Source organism: Polistes fuscatus, unplaced genomic scaffold (genome assembly GCF_010416935.1).
Source record: "Polistes fuscatus isolate 324 unplaced genomic scaffold, CU_Pfus_HIC Scaffold4, whole genome shotgun sequence".
Lineage (NCBI taxonomy): Eukaryota > Metazoa > Arthropoda > Insecta > Hymenoptera > Vespidae > Polistes > Polistes fuscatus.
In genome coordinates this window covers 4023002-4039825 of record NW_025113118.1, presented here as the reverse complement: position 1 = coordinate 4039825, position 16824 = coordinate 4023002, and the positions used below count along the sequence as shown (strand labels likewise).

Sequence of the window (16824 nt, the reverse complement as noted above, 5' to 3'; positions counted from 1 at the left end):
ATTACTTTACAATTTTGACGTCAACTCGTATCTCTTATCAGCTGTTATCATCGTTGTAATGGGACGGAAATTGATCGTCGGTTCGAATTTTTCTGGTTTCTTTTTTTTTCTTCTTGTTTTTTTTTTAATTGTTTATTAATCGATCGAATTATTATCTTTCGAATTAAATTTTTATTAATTTTTTTTTAATTGTTTATTAATCGATTAAATTATTATATATAAATCAATTAATATTATAATAAATCCAATTATTATTATTATTAAATATCTAATATATTAATATCTATATAAAATATATAATATATATATATATATATATATATATATATATATATAATTATTAATTAATATCGTTAATTGGATTTATTTTGTTTCGTTTTGTTTTGTTTTTCTTTTTTCAGATTATTATAAGATACATTTTTTTTGTTTGTTTTTTTTTTTCAGTTACTTTTTTCCCCATCGGATCTTACGGGTTTTGATTGAGAGAAAACATATTATTGATCTTACTAATGTAAGTGTCACAAAAAAGATATGATCAATAATAATTCATTTGATTGATCGTTATTATTCATTTATTAAACTATGATATTTCAAAACTCCCATTGCAAGCTTTCAAAAATACAATAATCGTAATAATTGTCAGATGATCCAATAAGAAAACCTTCTCATCAAGGACTCGAAATAAATTCTATTCTTTATTTAATTTTTCTTTTTTTTTCTATTTTCCCAGTATACCTTGATTTTTTGATCAATAATAATTACTTTACTTTACTTTTATTTATCATATTAATCCGGGCAATGAAGTTGACTTATAACAACCATAAGCGAGAAAACTAGAATGAAGTTTCTATCAAGGGGAACGAGATCTATCGCGATCTATAAATATTTCGCATCGATATTGCGCATACGATCGATAAAATATCGTTCCTTGTTAGTGGAGAGGAGGGTGAGGGAGCGAGGAGAGGGGGAATACTTTTTTTTCTTTTTTTATTTTTTATAAAACGCAACAGGACGTTTGATTCGAATTTGCATGCAATAAGAAACTATGCGATTATTTTTTTCTTTCCCCCCTTCCTTCCTTCCTTTCCTTTCTTTCCTTTTCCTTTTCTTTTTCTTTTTTTTTCTCAAATTGCAAAATGAAAATAAATAAATAAATAATAATAATAATAATTATAATAATGGTACGTAATTTCTGTCGAAATATAATATTACACAGTTGAACTAATTAATCGTACGTCGGAATCAATCATTATCGTGATCGTAGATTTTTCTGGTCATGTGTGTGTACGTGCGTGTTTGTATATATATATGTGTGTATGTGTGTAAGCATGCGTGAGTGTATTTAAACATTGATCGGATCTCGCGTTTGCGAGAAAGGTTTGCCGGTGTGCTGACCAAAATATTATGTAAATTTGTAGACACTCGATAACAGCGTCATTATAAACGGTGCTCCAAGATGCCGTAATATCTCCGCAGTGTGAACCCAAAAACTGAATGAGATAAAATTATTTCTACGATATTTATAAATGAGAACTCACCTGTCTATCTCTTGTACGTGAATATTTCACGTACAATTCAGCGTTACGTCAAAACGAGAACTCTCCAATTCTCCAAAAGATTTCTTCATCTTTTTTCTTATCCTTCTTTTTCTTTTCTTCCAGTTGTCCCCCTCATCGTCATCCCCACCCCCAAAAAAAACCCACCCTCCTCTTTTCTTCTTTCTCTTTTGTTGTTGTTGTTTTTTTTTCTGATAATAATGTACAATGATATTGTATTTATTTTTGATATTTTTTTTTTAAATATTTTCTTTTTAACATTAATATATTTTGTAAATTGATTGTAACACGTGTACACGTTGAACGATTTGAAATTATTCTTGAATCTAAGAAAAATATCAATAAATAATACCCTTTCTCTCTCGAGCATAGTTTCCACTTCTTCGAGACATTCCAATGTAATGCGTTGATTATATTTTTCTTACAACGATTCTCTTTTCTATTTATATTATATTATTTGTTTCTTTATTTATTTTTTTTTTGTTATATAAAACAAATAATAGAAATAATATATTACAGATAAAAATTGATTTTCTCTTTAATTAGAAAAAAAAAAAATTCTTTCCTACTTTTATATTATATATTATTCAATCAAAAAAAAAAAGCAAATATAAATATACCTACTAAAAAAATGATATATTTTATTTTATTTTACCGAAAATAAATCGTCGATAATTTATCAATTAATATTAGGGGAAGAAAAAAATATTCTATTTCTTTTTTTCAATACAAAAATATCGTACATTCTGTTTCTACATATTTATATTATTATTTTTATTACATACTAGATCATTATAAGATGACGTTATGCTATTTGAAATCCTTGGAACCGAGTATAACAGATAACCCTTTCTAGTTAAGTTTTCCACTTCTAAAGGAAGGATATTCCAATCCACGCGTTAAACTCCCTACGATGATTTATATCGAAACACTCCACCCCCTTTTCTATGTCCTCGGGCACGAGACGCGTTATTCATCGAGTATCGAAAGCAAAAAATTCCTTTAGCAAATCGTGGGAGGAGAACGATAGTAAAGAATGTTTCTTACACAGTGAGAGTAAAAGAGGCGAGGTATATCTGCTGTGTTGCTACTCGCTCGATTAAGTACAGATAAATGACCCTCCGTAAAAGATAACGAAATAACTTGAGTTTATTAGACCGAGTCGGTAGAATTAAGAATTATGGAAAAATTAAAAAAAAAGAAGAAGAAGAGAGGAGAAAAGAAAATAAATCATATACATTCATTATAAAGTATTATATATTTCCTAAACTCATCCAATAAATTCCAATACACGCGTTTCACATTATTCAACGTTGTGTTATTTCTCTATGATTGCATTTCTAAATTACTAAATATATATACAACACTCGTTACGAGTTAAATAAAAATTGTAAAAAAAAAAAAAGGAATAAAAGAAATGACAAAAAAGAAAAAAAAATTAGAAAACCAAAAAGAAACAAATTAAAGTACGTTCGAGTACACGAAGTAACGAAATAAACGAGTAACGAACGAATAAACTCGTGGAAAAGTTGTACTCGGAGGGGGGTGGGGTGGGGAGGGAGCAGGTTAGGCAGAGAAAAAGGGTGGGTAGAAAAGAATGGATTTACGGAGAATTACGTAAGTTCTTTGGCGGTTTGCAACTCTTTTACTCGTATCTCGGCGTTTATAAAAGGAGAACAAACTGTATTTTTAAAAAGTAAGCAAGCCTACAGGCAACAAGTCTCGTTCCTTCCATCGTTTCTTCCTCCTCCGTCATTTAAACACCCTCTCCCCCCCGTCTAACTACTTCTTTTTCTTCGTTATTATGCCATCATTATTAGTTCTTTATCATTTTCATCATTATCACCACCACCATCACCACCACCATCACTACTTCTTCCTCTTCCTCCTTCTTTCTTCTATTCCTTCTCCAATCTCTCATTAATTTTTTTCAGTTCAATTCAATTCCTTTCTTTTTACCCCCACCCTTATTATATTACTCGTTGATTTATCAGAGTAAGGCCGAATCTTATATATATATACTTGCCTATTTACTCTTGTTGTCTCCAGAATTACGATCTTCTTGTTACTCTTGAGAACACGTTGAACAATTCGAATTGATAAATCGATTTATAAATCGGGAGACGATCCTTACCACCCCCCTCCTTACGCTCCTTTACGAATTCCTACCTAATTTATTTTTTTTGTTTTTTTTTATTATTTCTATTATCACACTTTACTTTTTCTTTTTTTTTCATCGTCATCAATGGAATCGCCCATTTCTGACGAAAATTTAACCAATGATCAAAATTTATGATTTATTCGTTCCCCCCCTTTTCGAACCCCCCACATAGAATTTTTCATCGATACAAATTTATGATTTAATTCTTATTTGAATTTCGATTTTATTTTTTTTTTATTTTTTTATTTTTTATTTTAATTTATTGTCCTTTACTCTTCTTTCTATTTATTTAAATAGGTATGCATTATTATTGTCCAAAGATTTTTTAGTAATTTAAGGTTAGGTATACACTAACCTCTTTTTCAATTACTTTTCAAATACCAAACTTTTATCCAATTTAAAATACGTAAGAAAGATTTTTCCTTTAACTGGATTTTGTTGTTGTTATTGTTGTTCAACAATTACTGGAATCATAATCCTTGACGAAAATTTAACCAATGATCAAAATTTATGATTTATTCGTTCCCCCCCTTGGGAACCCCCCCACATAGAATTTCTCATCGATACAAATTTATGATTTAATTCTTATTTGAATTTCGATTTTATTTATTTGTTTTTTTTATTTTTTTATTTTAATTTATTTTACTTTACTTTTCTTTCTATTTATTTAAATAGATATGCATTATTATTGTCCAAAGATTTTTTAGTAATTTAAGGTTAGGTATACACAAATCTCTTTTTCAATTACTTTTCAAATACCAAACTTTTATCCAATTTAAAATACGTAAGAAAGATCTTTCCTTTAACTGGACTTTGTTGTTGTTATTTGTTGTTGGCCAACATTACTGAAATCGTAATCCGATCGCAAAATCGTCAACATCTGACTTACAAGTCCCGATACTTTGTTACATTGACGCCTATCCTCCTCGTATTTCAAACGGTTCTTTTTTTCTTCTTATTTTTATTTCCCTTGGTTTCCTTTTCCATTGGAAATTCCTTCCTCTTCTTTCCATCCTCGGAGTTGCGAAGGAAAAATAAATAAAGAAAGAATGAGAGAGAAAGAATACGGAGACTTTCGAGTCCAGTGGCACCTATCAGTGCAACCGGTTTTCCCGTCTACTGCAAATGCACTTCTTGTATCCTTGATTTAATGCGAATCCCGAAAGGGATACCGCCTGTGCTTACGCAAAACTCTGAAGAATTGGTTTAAAATAGAGGAAGAGAGTTCGAGAACAAAAACAACCAAATCAACGAGAGAGAAAGAGAGAGAGAAAGAAAGAGAAAAAAAAAAGAAAAAGAAAAAGAATGCTTGAAAAAACTTGAAGAGAGTGTTCGAACTGTTGTTGACTGTTGAAAACTGTTTTCGTAGAAATACCGAGTATGTTGTTCCTTGAGAAAAATAAAGAGAGAGAGAGAGAGAGAGAAAGGTCGATTTTGTTCAAGAAATTTTTCTTCATAAGGAATATAGACGATATATATATCGTTAGAATCGAGTTACCATGAGACAGTACCATAATCGACGTTTTAAAGAAAAAAAAGAAAAAAAGGAATGATTAAACGTTAGCAACAAGTAACCCCCATAAAGTGAGTAAGAGTTAAGAGTTAAGAGTAAGAGTAAGAGTAAGAGTAAGAGAAAAATGTAAGAGATGTGCTTGGTTTTATACTTAAAACGAGTTTTTCTTTAACGAATGCTCCGACCGTGATATCACAGTTCTCACAGTTTCTCAAAGCTTCCAAAACCGATCAAACAACTTCCTGAACGTTATATCATAATATACGAAGCCATTGTCGGTTTGTTAAATCGATTAAATTCGATGAAATAAAAGTATTTGAGAATATTCATTAATCTACTTAACTTTTTTCGAAAAATTTTTAATTCATTAACACATCGACCTTGATCATTCTCGTCAATGTTTCAAAGCTTCCAAACATCGATCGAACAGCTTCCCTAACGTTGTATTATAATATACGAAGGTAAAAGTTTGTGAAAAAATTGATTAATTTATTCAACGTTGTTTTATAGAATTGTATTTATTACTATATTTATTCGAAAATAATTTTTAATTTATCAACATCAACATGGTATTATCAACTAACAAAGAAAGAATTATCCTTTGAGATAAATCTTTCAACATTCTCATTTGCATGACCGCATAAGAATAATAAGGCCAAACGATTCTTAGGAACAATGATGATGTACTACAACACGATGATGACAATGATGATGACAAAGATGACACGAAGTTTAATGGAATCAAAGAACGATTCTTAGTACCATTATTTTAATTATCTTTGTCTTTTCATCTAACATTTATCTAATCTGGATCGTTTGATTGGACGATAATCATTTCTAGGTATTGTTCATGATCATCATCGTTCCAGATGCTTTCATTTTCTATTTTCTTTCTTTTTTTCTCTTATATTCGTCTTTTTTCTTTTTTATTATTATTCTTCTTGTTTTTGAAGTTATTTATTTTTTCTTTTTGTTAATTTTCTTAATCGACTTTATGCAAATATCTTGCAAATTATTCCAGTCACGCGTATTAATCCTATGTATGTGTGTATGTATTTATATATATATATACATTAACGTATTAACGACAATTGCATATGGATCACTCAGCTAGCAATTTGCAATCGAGTGTTCCTCGTGTAACTTTTGCACGACCTTCTTACAAATCCTGTTGATTTATTTTTCAATGAATCGTAATTTTAAAAAAATAATAATGAAACACAGAACACGTTCTACTTTCCCGTTAACGTAAACATCGTCGTTGAAGTTACATGCACATACGTACTGTCGAACATTACTTAACTTTCGTTTAATCAATTACTATTATTATTATTATTATTATTCTATACATACATATATATATATATTTATATTTTCTAAAAAATAAAATTTATCGTTACAAAATTGCGAATAGAATTTGTTCTAATGTAATTTTCTCATTTTATTCTCTAATCTTTTTAAGAAAAAGTGAAAAAAAAATCCTTATAATAAATGCACGATTGGTAATTATATATATATATAATATTTAATTAATTAATAATAATTAATTATATAAGTATATATAATAATAATATTTAATTAATTAATAATAATTAATTTTATATATATAAAAAGAATAGGAGACCCCCAATTGCTGTTCCGTCGGCATAAAAAAAAAGAAAAAAAAATTGTAAACGTCAACGTGTTCACAATCAATCGAAATAATAGATGGTAAAAAAACCAATAAATGATTTTTGTTTTGTTTAAATTCCTCGATCAATTCTCGAAGAAATCACAATATCTTGATTGAGAAAAATAAGAAAAAAGGATAATTGTATTGTAACGTAAGGAAGTAAATAAACGAGGAAAGGAAAGAAGGAACGAACGTTCGTTCGTTCGTTCGTTCGTTCGGTGCTTCGACAAGGCGCAACGGAACTTTAATTAGTGAAATGCTTACCACGATCGAACCCCACTCTTTCCATTTACAACGTCCACTCCCGTCTCACTCTCATTTCTCTCTCTTTCTTTCTTTCTTTCTTTTTTTTTTCTTTTTTTCTTCTCTCGTTAGGTTTGACCAGCCGACGGGCACGACGTCGGTGCAGCCTTTCGTCACGAACTGCCTTTCTTCTCAGTTATTACCAAAGGTGACCAACCTTCTTACCCGTTCAAGAGTTATACAAATATATATATGTTCTACGCATGTTACACACATATACAGGGTGTCCCATTTAATTAGATCCACTTAAATATCTTAGAAATTGTTGACAATAAAAGAAAAATATATTAGACAAATTGTTGAATGGTTTTGAGGAAGCGCTTATAGGATGATGCTATTGGTTTGGGTTCTTTTTTTGTTGACATAAGTGGACGCGTAAGGGTCGACTTTGATTTTTTTTTTCTTTTTTTTGAGAAAATTATATATTTATTAATACATCAGTTAATGTGCAAGTTTGTATTACTTACGTAAATGTATTAAACATTTAATAATGTAAAATGATTAGTTTACATGATATTTTAATTTTTAATATTGATCAATCGAATTGGTACTATGTACAAGTAAATGGTATTTATCTTTTTATAGTAAGTATTCAAAAGTAAATTTTTCAGTTTCTAAATCTAAATAAATTCTCTTGTAAATCAAATCTGGCATCCTACTTTTTTTCTTCTAACCCTTGTTTCTCATTATCTTTTTCTAACAATAAGTACACATCTATATGGTTATCCTTTTATTGCTAAATTCGTTCTTCGTAAACGTTACCAATTCAAATATCATAAGTTAATATTGTAAAAATGTAATCTTGACCGAGATTAACATCAAAAAGCCCCGTATGAACGACTGACCCATATAGGTGTCGTACCGTGGGATTCTATAATAAGTAGAAGAAATATAGATACACTTGTTTTTTTCTTTCTCTATCCTTGATTTATCCAACGTTGAACATTCTTAAGATATATACAGTTGACGAAGAATTTTCTTAATTACAAACTCCCGTTAATTACATCTTCGGAAATGTCAGTCATCGCGTACTTGCATTAAAGTATTTACATAGGTGATGTGTTCCACATACGGTTAGAATGTACAAGGCCATAATACTCGTAGTCATGGTGGGGTTGTTCGTGTCCTAAAGGAAATCATTAAAAGGCTTATCCAATGCGTCCGATAAAGATCTCTCGGCACACGATGGCTTTGTTTTCTCGTTTCGTTTCGTTTGGACATTCTCTTCTAGGACACGACACTAATAATAAGTTTTTAAAACGAATCGAGATAACAGAAACAATTTTCTCCTCGTTATTATTCCTAAATTATTCATTTTTGTGAACTTTAGGAAATTAATTAGAAACAATTTACGAATAATATTCCAATAGATTATATTATAATAATTTAATGTCTTATTTTTGTTCATTTTTATAGATATTAAATTATAAATTTAGACTTTTTAATTTGAAGATGTTGTTGTTGTTGTTGTTGTTGTTGTTGTTGTTGTTGTTGTTATGTCAATTTATTTATTTTAAACGTACTACTTTAAAGATTGACTATTTTACTGTGTATTTAAGTAAAACTGTTTTCATTTTCTGACAATCAGATCGCGTAAAATCATCGAAGGAAAACGGATTTAACCTTTTATGTGTTACGCACGATAAAATATGCAACTAGTCTTTTACTTATGCGTGTAGGTATATGTATATAAATATATATATATATATATTATCACGAATAACGGGGATAACTGGGAAACAACTTTCAATGGATTTTGATGATATTTAATATTCAAGATATTTTTTTGAAAAACTCCTTTTTATTTTTAAGAAAAAATACATAGACGAAAATGTTGAAATATTGAAACTATCTGTACTCGTTTAAAGAAAGAAAAAGAAAAAGACATCGGCAATGCTATTTACTTAATAAAAAAAATTTATCGAAGAAAATGAAATAGAAATATATTATTATATTATTTTTTCTTTTGTTCTATTTTTAATTCCTTGTTTTTTCTTCTTTTTCTTTTTTTATTTCGGAACACGAGCTAAGAAAAATGATCGATTCGATCGTTTGCAAGGTCAGTCTCGAGATCGAAGGATTACCTTGATCTGGCTGTTCATTGTGATCCTTGACTGGTACGTTCGAATGAACCAGATCGAATTGAGAAAAGAAATAAGAAAGGGACACAAATGAATCCGGTTTGAAGAAATTAACGTAATATTGCATAAAGTAATTTTTTTAATAAATATTTAAAAGCCTGCGTTTATATAACATTTTCTTTCTCATTTTTACTCATAGAATATGTTAATAAAATTTTGCGGTAAAAATCTTGGACATTATACAAAAATCATATATAAATATATACATACATATACATGATTTTTTGAATACGTTAATTAATAATGTTTCATTAGATTAAACATAATATTTTTCCCACTCATTTTACTTTCGATATATATATCGATATAGCTAGATATCGATATTAAGTTTTTCGTTTATTAAAAATCCGATAGATGGAGTCGTGTCGTAACCTCTTTTAATCACTAGATTATATTTAATCAAACGGTCAAAAAATATTCAAGAAATATTGTAATTATAAAGTAAGTGTCTTTTAATAATTGATCTTTTATGTTTATTTAAGATATTCTATAACATATTTTTCGATTTCGAAAGAATTTTGTAAAAATTTGACAAAGTTTTATAAGATAATCGTGATAATATGTTTCTAACCGTTTTATTTCAGATTTTGTATTTAATTATAAATTGAACACCTAAAGTTATTCGTATAAAATATAATTAATTATTTTAATCGTTAAGATTGACTTTATATCGTTAATATTTTCTTACAAATATAACGCGTATAATTAAATTTAATCTAATTTAATCTTATAAACGGTGATTAAAGTAACGTGTTTGTAAAGATTTTCATTGTTTTCATATCAGATGTCGGATACAAAAACAGAATCGCCAGAAAAAGCTGTGCCTGCAGCTGATTTGGTTAAAAAAGAAGAAAAAAAGAAATATGGAAAGCCTAGAAATTATGATCTAGGAAATGGTGTATACAGATTCAGTCGGTCACGCATGTATCATAAGAAAGCCATTTACAAGTTTATTGATAAAAAAACACCTAAAATTGTGAGTCATATATACACATAATATTTAATACTTATAATTTCTATTTATAATACATCGTAAAGAATTTTATGCGAATCTTATTTGATAGGCGAAAGCTAAAAGACCATTGACCGTTGAAAAAGAAATAGGTGGTGATAAGAACGGAGAAAAGCGGGTTGTCTTGTTGAAAAAGAGAAGGGCTTATTATCCTACAGCGGATCCTATCACTAAAAAACACGCTAAGAAATATTTCCGTGAACATCATAGATATTTAAGACCTTCTCTAGTTCCAGGAACTATTTGCATTTTGTTAGCTGGCTCGCACAAAGGAAAACGTGTTGTATTCTTAAAACAGCTGAAAAGCGGGTTACTCTTAGTTACAGGTTGGTTTCCATGTCGTATTCTTACTAATTCTATTAATTACAATTTACGCAGATGATCAGTCATATGTATATTTTAATTTAATTATTTTCTTATAAGACTCGATAAATATATAATTCTCCTTGTACGTTAGGTCCATTCCTCATTAACGGTTGCCCAATGCGTAGAATAAATCAAAACTATGTCATAGCAACTTCAACACGCATTGATCTTACCGGATTCAAATTGCCGGAACATATTAATGATGAATATTTCAAAAGGAAACGTGACAAACGTGCAAAGAAAGAAGAGGGTGATATCTTCAGTAAAAAGACCGAGGAATACAAGCCTAACGATCAAAGGAAAAATGATCAGAAAGTTGTAGACAAAGTTATTATAGACAAAATTAAACAAAATCAAGACAAAAAATTATTGTTTACCTATTTGTCAGCTATGTTCGGTTTGCGAAGCAGTCAATACCCGCATAGATTAAAATTCTAATACGTAGGTATAATTAATGTTTCTATATATGAACTTATAACTTGTATGCGATTTCTTGAAGAATAATAAAAAATATTACTTGTCTATGAAACGAATATTACGCATGGAAATTACTTTCTTTTCAGACACTATTTTTCCAAAGAACATAATATTTTCTTAAAAATTAGAAATAATGATCTTATATAGAAATCTTTTATCTTCCAAATAAATCCTTGGTCACCGAAAACGAGCATTGTGAAACAATTCATTGTGTAAATCATTGTAAATTTTTTTAATCTTAGGAATTGTTTTTCCATGTTTGCCATTTGTTGCGATAATTAATTTTGAACAAAAAACGTTGTATAAATACAAAGTTACGATTTTTGTTACGAATGGCGATATCTTAGACGACAAACTGTGCGAGTTTGAAAACTCGAGTACAAATCGCTAAAGAGAGCACAAACTCGGTCAATATCTCGGTCAAACTGATCATTTAAAACCGATCCTATCTCTTATAATAGCAATATCAAAGCACTCGGAACGATAAATCAAATGAGATCGAATCCCCATCTCGAAACGTAATTAGAAAATTTCCACGTATTTCAAATTTTTTTTCTAATATCATAAAATACGTTTAACTAGAACAAATATTTATCTGCGTTTATCAACACTAATCGATATTTTAACAAAGGTCATATTTTTTTTGTGATTACTAAATAAAAACAACACAAATAATTATAATCGTAATTCAAATAAAGAAAAAAAAGTCGGATATTCAATTTCAATCGAAAATAAAGAAAAACAACCAATGATACGATAATTCCTGATATACGTTTAGCCGTGAAAAAAAATCAATATTATTTAGTAGAAAAATCAGATAACAAAAGTAAATTATCTTTTAATAATACTTGACCGTACTAATCTCTCTCTCTCTCTTTCTCTCTCTCTCTCTCTCTCTCTCTCTCTCTCTCTCTCTCTCTCTCTCTCTCTCTCTCTCTTTAATATAACGTACTAGATTCATAATAATTGTTAACAACTAATTTGATGTATAAAATAAGTAAGACCAAAAAAACAAAACTCTTAACTGTTATATTGCATTTGTATATGCGTTAAATTTATTTTCGCTTTACTGAGAAGGATAAATATATAACATAAATATATAACATTATATAATAAAATAATACAAGACAAAGATAAAAAGAGAGATAGTATAATTTAATATAAAAAAATAAATGTCCATGTGTGTGTTAATCAAGTATATAAAATATATAATTCCATCATAGAGTGATCGAAAAATGAAACATTGTTTTGTATTTGGAATTATTGTTTCTAATGACATAATAACCAATATATATATTAACATAACAGAAAAATGTAAATTTTATTTAAACTATTGTTATCTCGTTTGAAATAGTTTCTTCTTCGTGTACAACAACAATGTTTGCGATAACGTTTAACTTCCGTCAGAGTCACTAAGGACGGTATCGTTGTCATTTTTGAATTTCGACAGTATCGGTTCGTAAGTCTTACGAGAGAGTCCAGTCGTTTCTACGCTTGACCATACATCTGGGGTAGGATTTCCTCTTTTTCCTGTTTATTCTTCATCATTAATATCATCATCATTGCCATCTTTTAGAAAGATTATAATCGTTGCAAGTGTACTTTCTCTCTTAGAATTACCTCAGTAATTTATTCGTCAAGATATTTCAATTATATATATATACACACACGTTGTTGGAACACAAATTTGAATTGTCAATCTTCGATTTTTGATTTTTATTTTTTTTTGTCACTTTATTTGGGTAATTTAATTTTCCATTTATTAATTAATTCATTCATTCATTCATTTATTACCCTTGTAATTTTGTCTCTACTCACGTGAAAATTATTTTTCCTCTTTCTTTTCTTTTTTTTCATTTTACTCATCGGATACATTTTTGTCTTCTTTTCTTCATTCCTTTTATTTTTTTCTCTTTTTTCAAAAAGAAAATATGTCTCATGATAACCATTTCGAAGAGAAAAAAGATGAATTTTTAGGGGTGAAATGTATGGAAAAGTATCTCAGACTTATCGCCGATGAAGAATTTTTCACTAACATGAGTTTTTCCGTAACACCTGCCGTAAAATCTGGTGAAAATTTTGTCGGAGACGTTTATCGTGCTACGATACAAGGTGATGAAAAAAATGGGCTAAGTAAGAGGATACATTTGATAGCGAAATGTGCACCATTAGATTCGAGAAGAAAGTATATCAAAGTAAGACGAATGTTTTTACAAGAGATACACTTTTACGAAAAACTTTTGCCAACTTTTAACGATTTTCTACGTGATTACAATATGACACTCGAATATATTCCTTATATCTACGCTTCCTCCAAGGAACATTTGAACGAAGTAAGATTTATCATATAATACATTTATTTATTTATTTGTCCTATTGTGTCTCAGTATGCTTATATATTATATTATTATTCGATAAATATAATATTACGTTGTAATATAAATCATTGAAATTTAAATAATTTCAAACGTTAGATCTCATTTAACTTTATCGAATCGAATATTTGTATTAGTTTCAATTTTATTATTATTTTTTTCTTTTTATTTTATATTGTATTTATTTGAATTGTTTGAACGATAATTTATAAACAACAAAAAAAATGTATTTTTCTCTCTCTTCTAATTATAATTAGTACGGTCACACTTTTTCTCCGATTATTATCCTCCCGTTTCGGCAACTTTAACCTTAGTTCCACTTTTTTTTTTCCTTACGTGTGTTTTATTTACGTTATATTTATATTTAATATATAAAATATACGGTTTTTCTCACTGAAGACAACAAACAAAACTATCCGAGATTTATTAAACGTATCTTAATATAAAAACGTTGACGAACAAAATCGACGTTTATTTCTTTTTTTCCTTTTTTTTTCTTTCTTTCTTTCTTTCTTTCCTACAAGATTGATCAAAGTTGAAAAAAAATTTCTTACGAGATAAGATCTGCATCAGATCAAATGAAGTACGTACGATCGGCAGAATTTTTCTTTTTTCTTTTTACTTGCAAGTTAGACAAAATTTGAAAATTGTTTCAAACGAAAGAAGATTTCCTTTTCTATCGCAATTAGAAAAAAGACAAAAAGAAAATGAAATCTTATTTTGAGAAGTACAAATCTTTATCTAATCGAACAACGTCTCGTTAGAATTACTTATAGATTTTATCGTATAGTTTAAAGAACAATTTTTGAAGTCATTAAAAGATAAAGAAGATTATTTTCTCATGATCGATAAAAATCGAGGAAAATCATTTTAATCGTTTATTTTATTTGAAAAATTAAATCAATTTTCTCAATTCTAACAATAAGAACATGCTTGTCCAACTCACAGCCACTCAGAATTGCTATGAATGCAATCAAAACCAAAAAAATATTACAAATTTTATGAGATCACGCGATTATAAAAGTAGTATTAATAATATTATTAATAATTATTAGCGACGAATTATTAAATTTAACGTGTTGTTCAGTAACGAAAGATTAAGCAATTCAATTTCTTTCTTGTATTTTACTTTTATGATATATAAAAAATAATTCATGAATTATTGCAATATATAAATTATTATATTTCAATATGTTATATATTATATAATTTATTTAAATATAAATTATTATCTTAAATAGATTATATATCTAGTTAATGTATTTAATATGTTAATTTACGATTTTGTGCTTATCAAAATATCGTCGTATCTCATTTCAATATGATTCAGGAAAATTAAAAAATTAGTTACACCTTGTTTTAAAGAAATAAAGAAAGAGAGAGAAAGAAAATTTAATAAATAAATCAATCAATCTTGTTAGTTTTATTTTAATGAAATTTTCACCTACAGATTTTAGTGCTAGAAGATCTGAAATATCAAAATTATTACATGAGAGAATTAAAATTTCTCGATTATCCTCACGCACGATTGACTCTCCGTTGTATCGCAAGATTTCACGCATACAGTTTTGCAATTAGGGCTAAAAAGCCGGAAACATTCGAGATATTTAAATCTATAAAGGAGCCCGTATTTTATTTTGGAAATCCTATCACGATAAATACAGAAGACGACGATTATTCGATCGCATTAATCGATTTAATTGAAAAGGTAAAAATCTGTGTTGGTACTTTATTTTTTATTTATTTTTTTTTTCTAGAAAAATTTGTTAAATGTGCAAATAAAAAGAGCGAACGAAAAAAAATAAATAATAATAATAATAATAATAATAATAATAATAATAATAATAAGACAAAAAAAAACATCGGAGGATTCATGTGTTTTTGTTTTCTTCTTCTTCTTAATTTTAGGTTCTCGAAGAGGAGGACGAACATTATCGAAAAAGATACAAAAATTTTGTTAAAAATATGTCGAAAATAGCGTTGGAGGTAGTCAAGGGATCCTACGCCGAACCTTACGCTGTTGTAAATCATGGAGATGCTTGGACAAACAATATATTGTTTAAATACAAGGTAGAAATTTACGGTTGTATCGTTAAAATGATTTCTCAGGTGTAAAATAATATAATTTTTATTTCTATTACGGGTAACGCATATGAAAATAAGAATAATTTCAAAAAGTCACAGTTTTGCTAACTTTTTTCGTGAAATATAGAAAGTAGTGGGGAAAAAGAAAAAGAAAAAAAAAGTTAAAAAATTTCAATGAAGAATTATTCATATCCGCCTTATTTAATTAGAAAAATTCATTTTCCATTTTTTCATTTTTATTTATATTACAATAGATCGAACAAAATAAAAACTAGGTAGATACACGAAGAACAGAAGTATAATCGTTGCTGTATAAATTTGCCTTGATTTTGTCGTTGTTGTAAATTTCGATCAAAAACGATTAGAGTTCTTCATCTTTCTTTTATTTTTTTTTATTTTTTCTACACTCGCAATTCCATGTTTTTGTATTTTTGTACCTATACACCTCGATTTAGAAAACAACAAGCGCCGTGATATAATAATAACAACTGTTATTATTTTTTATCACTTTATTTTTTTCTTTTCCATTAGTTCTTATTAATTTTTTATCATTTATCGTTCTAACCGTATATTTCAGGAAAACGATAAAAACAACGAGCCGGAGGATCTTCGGTTCCTCGACTTTCAAGTTTGTCGTTACGCATCGCCTGCACTGGATATATCTTATATCTTATTTTGTTTCACATTACACGAAATGAGAGTCAAACATTACGATGATCTTTTAAGAGATTATTACGATTCCTTTTCAAATTGTCTTCGTAGTTTGGATTGCGATCCTAACGTTTTATTTCCGTACGAAACATTGTTGAAACATATTAAACATTTTGGCAGATATGCTGCTTGCATGGCGGTATACGTTTTACATTTTCACGCAGATCCGAATAATAGATCATTGACGGGTGACGTTAACGTCTATCACGAAATTTTAAAGACCAACAAGTTTTACAAAAACATTTTGAAAAATACTTTTAAGGAATTCATAGATAGGAATATTATTTAATATTTCGCGTGTATTTTTAATTCTTTTGTTGTTGTTGTTGTTCTTTTTTTTTTTACGCGTGTGCATCGTCGATAAAATATATAAAAAAAAAAAGAATATGTAAGTACGTCTCGTGTTTTCGCGTGCGTTTGAAAATGTTTTCTTCGTTTTGTTTTGTTTTGTT

The 16824-nt window shown here is 28.3% G+C and overlaps 2 protein-coding genes across 2 annotated transcripts; both read left to right on the top strand.

Moving 5' to 3' along the window:
• Positions 1-9693: 9693 nt before the first annotated feature.
• LOC122521071 (60S ribosomal protein L6-like) lies at positions 9694-11257 on the top strand. Its single transcript, XM_043641490.1, has 4 exons — positions 9694-9787; positions 10131-10322; positions 10411-10684; positions 10816-11257. The coding sequence occupies exons 2-4, from the start codon at positions 10131-10133 to the stop codon at positions 11160-11162; spliced, it is 813 nt and encodes a 270-aa protein (XP_043497425.1). The 5' UTR covers positions 9694-9787; the 3' UTR covers positions 11163-11257.
• A 1867-nt stretch (positions 11258-13124) lies between these two features.
• On the top strand, positions 13125-16674 carry LOC122520919. Its single transcript, XM_043641240.1, has 4 exons — positions 13125-13534; positions 15027-15284; positions 15485-15646; positions 16239-16674. Exons 1-4 carry the CDS (start codon positions 13133-13135, stop codon positions 16659-16661), a joined length of 1245 nt encoding a protein of 414 aa, XP_043497175.1. The 5' UTR covers positions 13125-13132; the 3' UTR covers positions 16662-16674.
• Positions 16675-16824: the final 150 nt, after the last annotated feature.

Coding starts and splice junctions, on each gene's coding strand:
- LOC122521071 (XM_043641490.1), top strand. CDS start 10,131: ATGTCGGATACAAAAACAGAATCGCCAGAAAAAGCTGTGCCTGCAGCT. Junction 10,323..10,410: donor ATAAAAAAACACCTAAAATT/GTGAGTCATATA, acceptor CTTATTTGATAG/GCGAAAGCTAAAAGACCATT. Junction 10,685..10,815: donor CGGGTTACTCTTAGTTACAG/GTTGGTTTCCAT, acceptor CTTGTACGTTAG/GTCCATTCCTCATTAACGGT.
- LOC122520919 (XM_043641240.1), top strand. CDS start 13,133: ATGTCTCATGATAACCATTTCGAAGAGAAAAAAGATGAATTTTTAGGG. Junction 13,535..15,026: donor CCAAGGAACATTTGAACGAA/GTAAGATTTATC, acceptor TTTCACCTACAG/ATTTTAGTGCTAGAAGATCT. Junction 15,647..16,238: donor ATATATTGTTTAAATACAAG/GTAGAAATTTAC, acceptor CGTATATTTCAG/GAAAACGATAAAAACAACGA.